Source organism: Xiphophorus hellerii, chromosome 16 (genome assembly GCF_003331165.1).
Source record: "Xiphophorus hellerii strain 12219 chromosome 16, Xiphophorus_hellerii-4.1, whole genome shotgun sequence".
NCBI classification, from domain to species: Eukaryota; Metazoa; Chordata; class Actinopteri; order Cyprinodontiformes; family Poeciliidae; genus Xiphophorus; species Xiphophorus hellerii.
The window spans coordinates 16,528,840-16,539,892 of record NC_045687.1 but is presented as its reverse complement, the minus strand read 5'-3'; the positions used below and the strand labels follow the sequence as shown (position 1 = coordinate 16,539,892).

General features: G+C 42.1%; 1 protein-coding gene across 1 annotated transcript; it reads right to left on the bottom strand.

Annotated features, from left to right (window-relative positions):
• Nucleotides 1-89: 89 nt before the first annotated feature.
• On the bottom strand, nt 90-10,737 carry cdr2l (cerebellar degeneration-related protein 2-like). The gene is made up of 5 exons (XM_032587689.1): nt 10,287-10,737; nt 4,673-4,785; nt 4,052-4,200; nt 3,465-3,629; nt 90-1,896 (listed from the first exon to the last, which is right to left on the bottom strand). Exons 1-5 carry the CDS (start codon nt 10,363-10,365, stop codon nt 972-974), a joined length of 1,431 nt encoding a protein of 476 aa, XP_032443580.1. The 5' UTR covers nt 10,366-10,737; the 3' UTR covers nt 90-971.
• Between the last annotated feature and the right edge of the window lie 316 nt (nt 10,738-11,053).

Below are 11,053 nucleotides of genomic sequence, written 5' to 3'. Positions count from 1 at the left end.
TGGCATGATGCTGAGACTTATGTTCTATTAAATGTCTTTGTTTTAGTGATTATAGAAATGTCTATAAAATATGAAACATGGAAAAAAAAACTGGCACACCAGTTTTATTTTTTCTGTACATCTTTTCTAAACCCGTTTTAAAATAATCGAATCACTGAAATCTTAACTGCTGAATCTATTAACCTCATTGTTTTTGCAAAATCCGTCAAGATAGCATTGCTGTGGTTTGATGGATTGTAAACTAAACTGAATTGAATGCTGGCTTAGACTGCCCCTCCCAAAGCCCTGACCTCTATTGACCTGTTCAAAACTGCTTAAGAACAAAGTCTGTGCCATGAATGTACACAATGTAGATGAAAACAACCAACTTGCCCAAGAAGAGTGGCTAAATATCCACCCAAAGCTTTTGTCTGAAGCTTGTTGATGGCTACAAAAACACAATTAAATTTACCTTTTGAGGGGATATTAAAGAGGCTGTATGAAAAATTTTAATCCTGCAGCACGTGCAAGTAAACTTCAGATATAATTTAAATGCTGATTCTCTGAATTTATCATATCCAGGAAAACAAAATTAAATATATAACATTAAGATTTGCTTCAGTTTTAAAGCTTGTAATTTTATTTAGTCATTTTTTTAAGCATTTAGTGAAGTTATAAACAAGTACATGCTGGAAATGTCCAAAGCCCCTCGCGCTTTCTGCTTTAGGTTAATTTGGCTTCTTACTGAAATAAATAGTCAGTCACTCTGACATCTGGATTACAAAAAACTAAACAAAACCATCTTTACTTTCTGATCTCTGGCCTGTATAAGACATCCTGCACAGCAAAATAACATTTGGCAGTTTTACATGAATAAGTAGTGTTTCCTATACTTCAGCAGCTGAACTGTGAGGTAATGCTTTGTAAATTAGCTTGAGCTTTTCTCAGTGCATTTAGGTTCTTCACCGCGGGGTGGAAGGGGGGGTTCAGTTTTATTTGTGAGTCTTTCGGCTCTTCGGGGAGTTCATGTCCCTCTTGGTCTTCTGCAGCCGGGAGAAGATCTCTTTGAACAGCGCTTTGTACTCTGGCGTGTTCTGACTCAGCCGCTTGTCCACCTGCTCCACCTGCCTGCTGATCCCCTCCAGCGCCTCCGGCGTGGACGGGGTCTGCGGAGGCGTTGGGGGGCCGACGGCGCCGGCCCCGGACGTGGAAGGCTCCGCTGAGCTCATGCTGTACTCCTTCATGGAGGGGTCTCTGGAGACGGGCCGTGAGGTCTGCACCCCGGCGTGGCACAGGGTCTCCTCGTGGCGCCTGCACTTCCCCAGCAGCTCCTCGTACTTCTCCAGCAGGGCGTGGTACTGCTCGTCCACCTCCCGCAGGATGGACATCCCCCGTTTGCGGGCGCCGTTGCCCTGAAGTGGGTACCCGCCCTGGCGCCGGCCGGACGCGGCCGAGATGGTGTTCAGGGCCGTGTCACTGCAGCTCTTCCGCACCGGGCCTCCGCCCTGCTGCCCGGCTCCTCCCTCGGCTTCACCCCCCTCCTCCTGTCCACCTTCCTCCTCCGGGGTGTCCGTCTCGGGGCCGTTGCCGAGCAGCGTCTCCAAGCCGTCCTCCATGTCTCCGATGAGACACACCCTGGACTTCCGGAGCTGCTGCATCTCCAGCAGCTCCGCCTCGAGCTCCTGGACCCGCAGCTTGCAGCCCTCAGCGCCCAGCAGGCGATGCTCCAGCTGCTCGAACTCCTGCAGCACCATGGCGCACTCCCTCTCCACGCCCTCCCGCTTCGACCGCTCCGAGGCCATGGCCGAGTGCAGGGAGGACACGATGTCTCTGAGGCGATCGTTTTCCTTGTCAAGAGGCTCCTTCTCCACCAGGTCGACGCTGCCAGGGTTGGCCAAGAGGAACCCGTCCTCGTATCTAAAGAAAGGGCCACAACACTGGCTTAGAAACAAAAGCATGGAGTGTGCTTCGTTGTAATAAGCACACTCCATGCAAAGCCTATTAATAAGAACTCTTTTTGTATCCAAAGTCCCTTCATGATGTACATCCACAATCTGGTTCTGCATCTGACTACACCGTGTTCCATGTTATTATGCAAATTGGATTAAAGTGTCATAAAGATTAATTTTTTGTTGTGCTATTAAATTTATAGATGGTATTGTGTGTCAGGGCTTTTTGAATCACTATAATTAATTTCAGAGAGCTGGTTGATTAGTTTGTCTTGTGAGCTCAATTAAAGGAAATCTACTTAAGAAGGATGTTCCACATTATTAAGCAGGCCACAGGTTTCAAGCAATATGGGAAAGAGAAAGGATCTTTCTGCTGACGAAAATCATCAGATAGTGTAGTGCCGTATGACAAGTTATGAAAACATTAGATATTTATTGGAAACTGAAGCGTTATCATCGTACTGTGAAGAGATTTGTGGCTGATTCAGAACAAAGATGGGTTTTGCAGTTCATATCAAACCAGCAGCTCTGGGAAGGTTTTCTGACATCCTGCAAAGAAATTCAAGCAGAAACTTTCCACAAACTCACAAGTTCAATGGATGCAAGAATTGTGCAGGTGATATCAAAGAAGGTTCTATGTTTACATGTAACTTGGTCTGTTAAGATGTTTTAGATTGAAATAGCTTTTGATTTTAGTACATGTGACCACTTAATGCTGCACATTCAAAGAATGACCATTTGCAGTTCTTTATAATCCATAAAATGTTTAGAAAATCTGCTGTGCATAATAATTTGGAGCAGTGCATTTTGAGTATTTTAGTTTTGAAAAAAATACTGTTCTCATGGGGAGCTTTGTTCAGTAAAATTTGATTTATACTGTAATAGTTCATGACTTGAAAATTATACTGACCATCATTTGCACTGACCATTTAAGAAAATCCGAGAAAATATCACTTGCATAATAATTTGGAACACAGTGTATGTTCTTCAGGATCTGTGGGTTTACATGTTAATGTAGCTTTTTTGGTTTACATGGTTCCTAAATTGTTTTATTAATTTAATTTATTATTATTAATTTATTCTGACTAGTTTATAATAGAGAGAATATAGTTTGAAACACTCAAAGAAAATGATCTATTTTTGTTCCCATAGAAAGTACTCCTGGCTCAGAGCTGGAGTGTTTAGTCGTTTCTTCTTCACCCAGCCTGGCTCTGCTATATGTTCAAGCTTAGTGGTTCCTTTCTCTCATGCTTGTTAAAAATACAAGAAAAGTCAATACCTCGTTGCGATCAGATGGGCTTCCTAAAAGATGGAACAGTTTTTACCAACTGAACGATCATCTGACTTGGATGCTACAATTTGATCAGCATGCAACTGCATCATATTGGAAGGAAAAGGATTGATTTGAACAAGGTTCCAGTAAACGGATATGACTTAAAGTTTGTCTTGTACGTTTCCTTAAGACGACGTTTCTAGTGACCTGTTGGGATAGAAATAAGGCAAAGAGAAACGGCGGCGTGTGCCGTAGCCGGCAACCTGGGAGCAGTGCAGAGCTCCTTGAGGCAGGGGAACGAGTGGACCGTCTTGCGCCGCTCCTTCTTCTCTCTGTGCACCCTCAGCTCCTCCAGGGTCCGCAGCTCCTCCACCCGAGTCGTGAGACCGTCCACCTGACTCTGCAGGGTCTCCATGGTGCCCGTCAACCTGAGTGCGCAAACACAACTCGGATTAATCTGCTTGGAAAGAACAGAGGCGGCTATTGAGGAGGGGGTTATAATTAGCCGTTAGCCCCAGGAACATGATTTGTAAATGACTAATCTCCGATTAGGGAAATTTCTGAACATGTTACAAGCGGTTACGCAAGAGGAACAGCAACAAAAAAAAAAAAAACAACTTCCCTGATACCTGAAATACCAGCCCTGTGTAGGTTAACGTCTCTGAAATCGCTTTAACGGGTTTATGAGCATGAGGGAAATCATTGCTGCTGCTTAAGTTCCCCGTTTTTCTTCAACAGACTATAGAACATTTCTGCATTCCCTTCGGAAAATAGCTGTTAAAATTCAGCGTACACCAATAGGTGTCTCCTGTGACCGTCTCACTGTGGGCTGTAGGGGGTCAGAAGTCACCTGTCTATCTTCTGCTGCGAGGCCTTGCTCTCCAGCACCAGCTTCTCGTTGGTGATCTCCAGCTCTCGGGCCGTCACGTCCAGCTGCTCGTACACCTTGGCGTGCTGCTCGTTCATCTCCCTCAGCATTTCCAGCTGCTTGGACAGGTACTGCGAAGTGAACGACAGCGTAAAGAGGTGGCGGGCAGCGATTTACATAAAGCGTCCGTCCAGAGACGACATCGATTCACCCCAGTCTCATCGTGCATGCATGACACGACAAAATACAAAGAGCTATTTGACCTTTTTGCTCAAAGCAATCACAAAAATTTGTCAGCAGGGTTCAAACCCTAGGACCTTCTTGCTGAAAGGCAACAAACCCCAGAACCGCAACTAGAACTGACTAAATGATTAAAGTAAGTCGGTTCAGTTAGAATAAAAACAAGAACCTGTTGTAAATGAGTAAAAAAAAAAAAAAAAAAGGTACGGTTTGAAATAATAATAAAAATCTTTAGTTATGTAAAACGCCATGAGAAACATTTTCTCTCACCGACTTGAAACATGTAAAAGTAAACATGGACGTAAGGAATATTGGAACAAACAAAACAAAACGGATGCTTGGAGAGACGTTTCACTGCCGTACCTCTATCTCCTGCACTTGCTCCTCGTTGTTGATGTACATCTGCTGGAGAGAGTCCTCCAACTCCTTGTTGCGTTCGAGGAGAGTCTTGCCGAGCTCCGCAGCCAAATGCAGGTCTGAACGAGAGCCGAGGCAGAAAGACGGACATAAACGAACAAACACAAACAGTCTGTGGGAGCTTGTAGAAGAACTGCAGCTTTTACAGAGCGGCTGCTGAAAGCAAGAAAAGTCAGTGAAACAGAAGAACACGGTTATGGGTTTGTTCGACGAAAAACACGCATAGACAATAGGGCTGAAGTGATTAATCGGATTCATCGTGATTAATCGATTATTGGTGATCATCTGGTCATCGACTAATTTAGTAATTGATTAATTGTGAACTGGTGCATGCATACAAAAAAATTGTTTTGCTGAAAGAATATAATATTCAGAGAAGTAATTTAGCCCTCTGTACAAAAAATATATACATTTTGTGTTTAAGATTTTTTAAAAAAACTGTACATGTTCTAGCCAGAACTCTAGTGACAATTTTAGTTTCACCTGGTTCAAATTCAGATAAAAATAATTCTCCCATGAAGTACTTTTGGCTATCCAGTTATTAATCATTTAATCCAAAACGTAGTCAACAGATTAACCCTACACTGTACTGATGGGAACAGAAAGGGATGAAATGAGTATATGTTGGTTGTTAGAACAATTTTTTTTTAGTTGGAGGCTACAAACTTTAACAATAATTTGTTTTTGTCATTAAAACAATATATATTATTTTCATCTTTTAAAGTATTTATAATATTGTACACAATACGTGGTTAAATAAATAATTTGTAGAATGTGCCGATTTTAAATGCGTGATTAATCGTCAAAATAGTCTGTAGAATAATTATCAAAATAACTGTTAGCTGCAGCTTTAATACACAAACAGATGATTCATGCTCGATGCCCATTTTCATATATTTTTTGATAAATTCTGCCGTTATCAAGGTTAATTAAAAAAAAATCTAAATTTTTTGCTATTTCATTAGCGTCTTGTTCTGTGTTGTACTTTAGTAGTCATATCAATTCAACTACACATTTTATTTCATTCATTTTTCATTTATTTTTAATGGTGATTGTGCCACAGCGGTTTGCAGACAGCACTTTCCCCAAGCTTAGAAGATTAAAACTGGACCCTGGTGGGAGTGCGTAGCCGAAGCTGGAGAGGAAAAATAAATAAATAAAAAAAACTGGAAAAGTGGAAAGACGGCAGGAAAGAGAATCACTGGAAACGATCGAAAACACGCGGTGAGTGTTTTCTCACCACAGTGACGAGCACTGACAGGAACACGCTTACAGTTTATCACGGCTAAACTCGGAGCTGCCGCTTATCTCCGCATCGTTACTGAAAGCAGCAGAAATCTTCGAGTTATCGAACCACTTCGTGCTCATCTCTGCTTCTGCGCTGAGGGAAGCAGCGGCAGGCTGCAGTCTAGAATGCGGGGGGTTACGCAACTCCTTAAGGAGAGGAGAAAAAAAAAAAACCAAGGCCAAACATCAGATATGTTCTGCTCGTGTTCCTCCGCTGGGATGTGTGAATCACACTCGGGTTCCCCCCTGGAGCGGCAGCCGCACCAGCATGGCATCACCATGCAAACGCCCTCTGCACACACACACACACACACACACACACACCCACACACCCACGCACACACCCACGCACACCCACACACACACACGCACACACTTCAGAGGTTTGTGGAATCGTAATCAACACGCGGGGTTTAAAATAGAAGAGCCGGCGGCGAAGATGTTGCATAACAGCGTCGTTTCTGGGGTCTAACTCCATGAGTGCGTGGAAGATAATAATACCATCCACTCTGACCCCGAAGAGTCAAAATCTCTGCGCCCGTTTTTGTCTGGAGGGCTGGAGGGAGGGGCTCTAATCAGCTCAGGCATTTAACGGTTTCGACCTCAGATCGGAATAATGGCGACACCAGAGAGTCAAGTCCACCTGATTTCCTCCTCTACGACGACGATGCGTAATGTGGCGATGAGATGCAAAGCCGCTTTGGTTCTCTGGGTCAGCAGGTGATCAGGAGATGGGGTGATGTTGAGGACGGAAAGGAGGAAGGGCGCTCTCATCTGGCCTCTGAGGAAGCTCTGCTCCAATTAAAGTATCAGGGAAGGATTGATCTCTGTCGCAAAGCCAATTATACTTGGACAAGAGCATCAAAGCGCAAATTCGCAAGTCGGTTCTTCACATGAATTTCGATAAGAAACAGTTGCATTCACGTGCATTTATCGACATTTTTTCCCTCGATCCACAACAGACATTTTAGATCGTTTCAGACAAGTTATTTTACGATTGATTAGGTCAAGCAACTCCAGAATAATGCCTAAAGGGAAAACTGGGTGAACAGAAGAAAACAAGAAAAGCACAAACAGCAACAACCCGTCAGATGAAGGGATTCTCCACAAAAAAAGACATCACTGCTACAGAAATATAGCATTTGAACTCCATGCAGCCAGTTTCCTCACCAGTCTTATTCTGAATAAACAAAATAAAAATGCCTAAATTGTAGCTGTGAAAAGCTAATTTGTCACTCAATTGTGAATATCTACAAACATTTTGAAATTAACGAGATAATATTTCATCTTTGTTTTTATGATTGGTAATCATTACTGCGATGTTTTGAATCTATGCATAGGAACAGATTAACTTTTGGATGCCTATAGTTCATCTTCACCAGTCATGTTTATTAGGATTTTGTCTCCAGATATATATATCTTTTTTTAATAAATTCTTCCTAACTTTGGGATCTAAAGACACGACTCACATTTGCATTTCAGATATCATATCTTTGAAACGCACATGTAAATCGTAAGAGCTCCAACTCTCATAGCTGCAAAGTCTACAAATACTTTAACTTTATGACACCATCTCAACATCTCTCTATGCAACGTATTTTCAGCCATCATTACCAGCAGCTGATATACAGTACAGACCAAAAGTTTGGACACACCTTCTAATTCAATGGGTTTTCTTTATTTTCATGACTATTTATAAGGCAAGAAATCCCACTTATTAACCTGACAGGGCACAGCTATGAAGTGAAAACCATTTCAGGTGACTACCTCTTGAAGCTCAAGAAAATGCAGAGTGTGTGCAAAGCAGTAATCGCAGCAAAAGGTTGATACTTTGAAGAAACTAGAATATAAGGGGTATTTTCTGTTGTTTTACACTTTTTTGTTTAGTGCATATTTCCACATGTGTTATTCATAGTTTTGATGCCTTTAGTGTGAATCTACAATGTCAATAGTCATGAAGATAAAGGAAACTCGTTGAATTAAAAGGTGCAGTGTTGTATAAAGTACTGAAATCTCAGAGTCAAGTAAAAGTATAAGTACCTCTCCAAAATATGACTTTGGTAAAAGTCCAAGTCACTGACTGAAATGTTACTTGAGTTAAAGTCTTAAAGTATCTGAAACTTCTTGTACTTAAGTATGGAAATTACTGTAAAAATGGATGTACTCAAGTAATGTAATGAAAAGTACAAGTAAAAAGTAAAACAAAGCAAATGCAGTTTGAATGACATTTTTTATATTTTGGTAAACTTGTCAAATACACTTAAAATAATGTACACAACCAAGTGCAGGCAAAATTAAACCTGCTAATAGATATACCTGCAGGCATCATTTAGTTAAGAAAATTATGTGCTTTACCTATAGCACAAGGTTAACTTAACCTGCTTTACAACTGAACCAGCTTCTTAGTATACCCTCCAGGACAGAAAATACAAAGTTTTTGTAAGCCTTAAGTTTTCCCTTCAAGTAAGGTCAGTGCTGAAAATGAGAAAAATAAATAGTACAGAAAATGCGGCCAACATGAAGAAAAAGAGCTGTTACGATTACTCTACTTCACAAATCAGTGAATCAGTCAATGCTACAGTCAGTAGGTGGTGCACACAACTGGTCATTATGCAAAAGAAAAAAAGAATTGGGAGGGAAATGCAGCTTATTGGCATCTGTAAACCTGGTTTTGAACTTGCATGCCTTTCCTATATTCGCTAAATTTAGTCTAAATTGCTATCGCTATGGCTTCTGTCCCCCTTGAACAGAGGAGTCTAGGTAGCCTGCTACAGTCAACATTAAGCCTAAGCTAAATACACCAGGTGTGGAACTGAAACAATGCCAAACAAAGTTCATTTATGGTCAAGATTTCACAATACAGTAGTGCCTAGTGACCAAGCTATAGTTACTGAAACAGGAGGATTATAACCATTTCATAAGAAGTTACCTCGATGTGTTTCTTCAAGTTGGACGGGGAGTTTTTGTAAGATAGGATTTCCACATCTTCGGGCAGGAATAACATAAACTGCATGCGGTACGACGAATCTTTAACACCCACGAAAGAGTGTATTGTGTTTAAATAAGGCCATGGGCTCTCATCACCAGCTGGTGGTTCCCCTGGAGCCACCAGCAGTCGTTGTGGTCTCGGTCTCCTCCTCCATGTGGCTGCTGCTGATTGCGAGACTTGCTTTGTGTTTAATGGGAGAAGCGAAACAGGTGTATCCTATTGGTGGTGATGAACAAGCCCAGGCAAGTAGGCTACCGACTTTGTTGCAGTCAATCAGTAGGTGGGGTCAAAACACTTGCGTTTCTCTCTCGCTTTTTTGTAACGAGTAACTAAACCACACATTGAAAATGTATCGGAGTAAAAGTACGCAATTAAGTTCGGAAATATAGTGAAGTAAAAGTGAACGTCATCAAAAATTTTCATACTCCAGGAAAGTATGAAGTACTCCAAAATATACTTAAGTAAAGTAGTGAAGTATTTTTACTTCGTTACTATACAACACTGAAAAGGTGTGTCCAAACTTTTGGTCTGTACTGTAGATCATGTTTAGAGTTAATTTAATAAAATTATTCACCTCTCTTTGATTTATTTTCAAATGTTTTCCACTTTGACATTTGCTTGAGAATTTAAAGTACAACTATAGCTGCAAAATATATCATCATATCCCAGATGTTATTGCACAGGACTGTTTAGATGCAAAATTTGGTAGGCAATAATATTTCAGATGTCTTCAAATTTCCAAAAGCATGTTTGCCCCTCTTTGCAGCCCTTTATGCCCACCGCTGATCCATGTCGTGATAGAATCATCATATCCTGCAGTTATACTGCATTGTCATGTTTTCCTGTTGTGCTGCAAAAATAATCGTAACCAATATTAGAGCTAGTATCTGGACAGGAAGGTACAATAAAACTGATTTGTGTATCCAAGTAACTTGATATTGGAGGATGGTCTGAATATATGATAAAGTGGCTGCATATTCTAAATTAGTAATATATACATTTCTTATTGAGCCTGGCGGATGGATCTCTAAAATAATGTCGAATCAAAAGGAGATGTTTGCTTTCCACGCTTGGAGTAGGGAGCAGAGTGAGTACAGCGATGTGCCAGGACGGAGGAAGGAGCTGAAAACAGAGGCAGCATTCACGCAGGGTTATTCCGGGATGCCTCCCTGACAAGATCCCGATAATTAGCGGAGGAAGGGGCCGGGAGACGATGCAGGGAGGTTCATTCATTCTGCATTTTGCAACCCTGCGACCCACCCATCACCACTCAGATGACCTCACCTTGCTCCAGGTCCCGCTGGTCGTACCACGGCTCCTCCTCCTCCGTTACAAACTCCTCCATCCTCCCAGCTCGAAGCATCGATGCCGGGTGAACTTCTCCTCCTCCTTCCGCTCCTCTCCTTCTTCTTCTTCTTCTTCTTCCACCGGCGATGAAGAGCAGACCCGCCCGGAAGTGGAAGCAAATGCACACAAACAAACAAACAATAGCGGCGCTGCCTCTCGGAGTGATTGAACGAATTAAATCCAGGCAGAGCAGCTGCTGCTTCTGAAACCACCTGCAGATGTCGGAGGCTCCAGAGAGATGCAGCAGCGCTGGTAGTTCAGGGAGCCTCTGCTAGCGGGGGCCGCTGCTGCTGCTGCGGCTGCGGCGGCGGCCTTTAAAGACGCAGACTGGCAGCCAGCAGCCCGGTGACCAACTACTGCTGCCTTCACGAGCCGTGGGAAATAGCAGCTCCGTAGAGATCACAGAGCAATAATCAGTAGGTTGTTGGATTAGTAGTGGCGTGGTTCCGCCCACAAGAAGGAAGCCAAATAGAAAGAAAGAAAGAAAGAAAGAAAGAAAGAAAGAAAGAAAGAAAGAAAGAAAGAAAGAAAGAAAGAAAGAAAGAAACAAAGAAAGAAAGAAAGGAAGAAAGGAAGAAAGAAAGAAAAAAATTGCTCTGCTAGTTATTTTATAGCTTGTGGAGATGCAAATTAACAATAGAAAATTAGATTGGTGTAACTGATAGAGTGCTTGTGATTCCCCTAAACCCATTTCACCCTGGTTA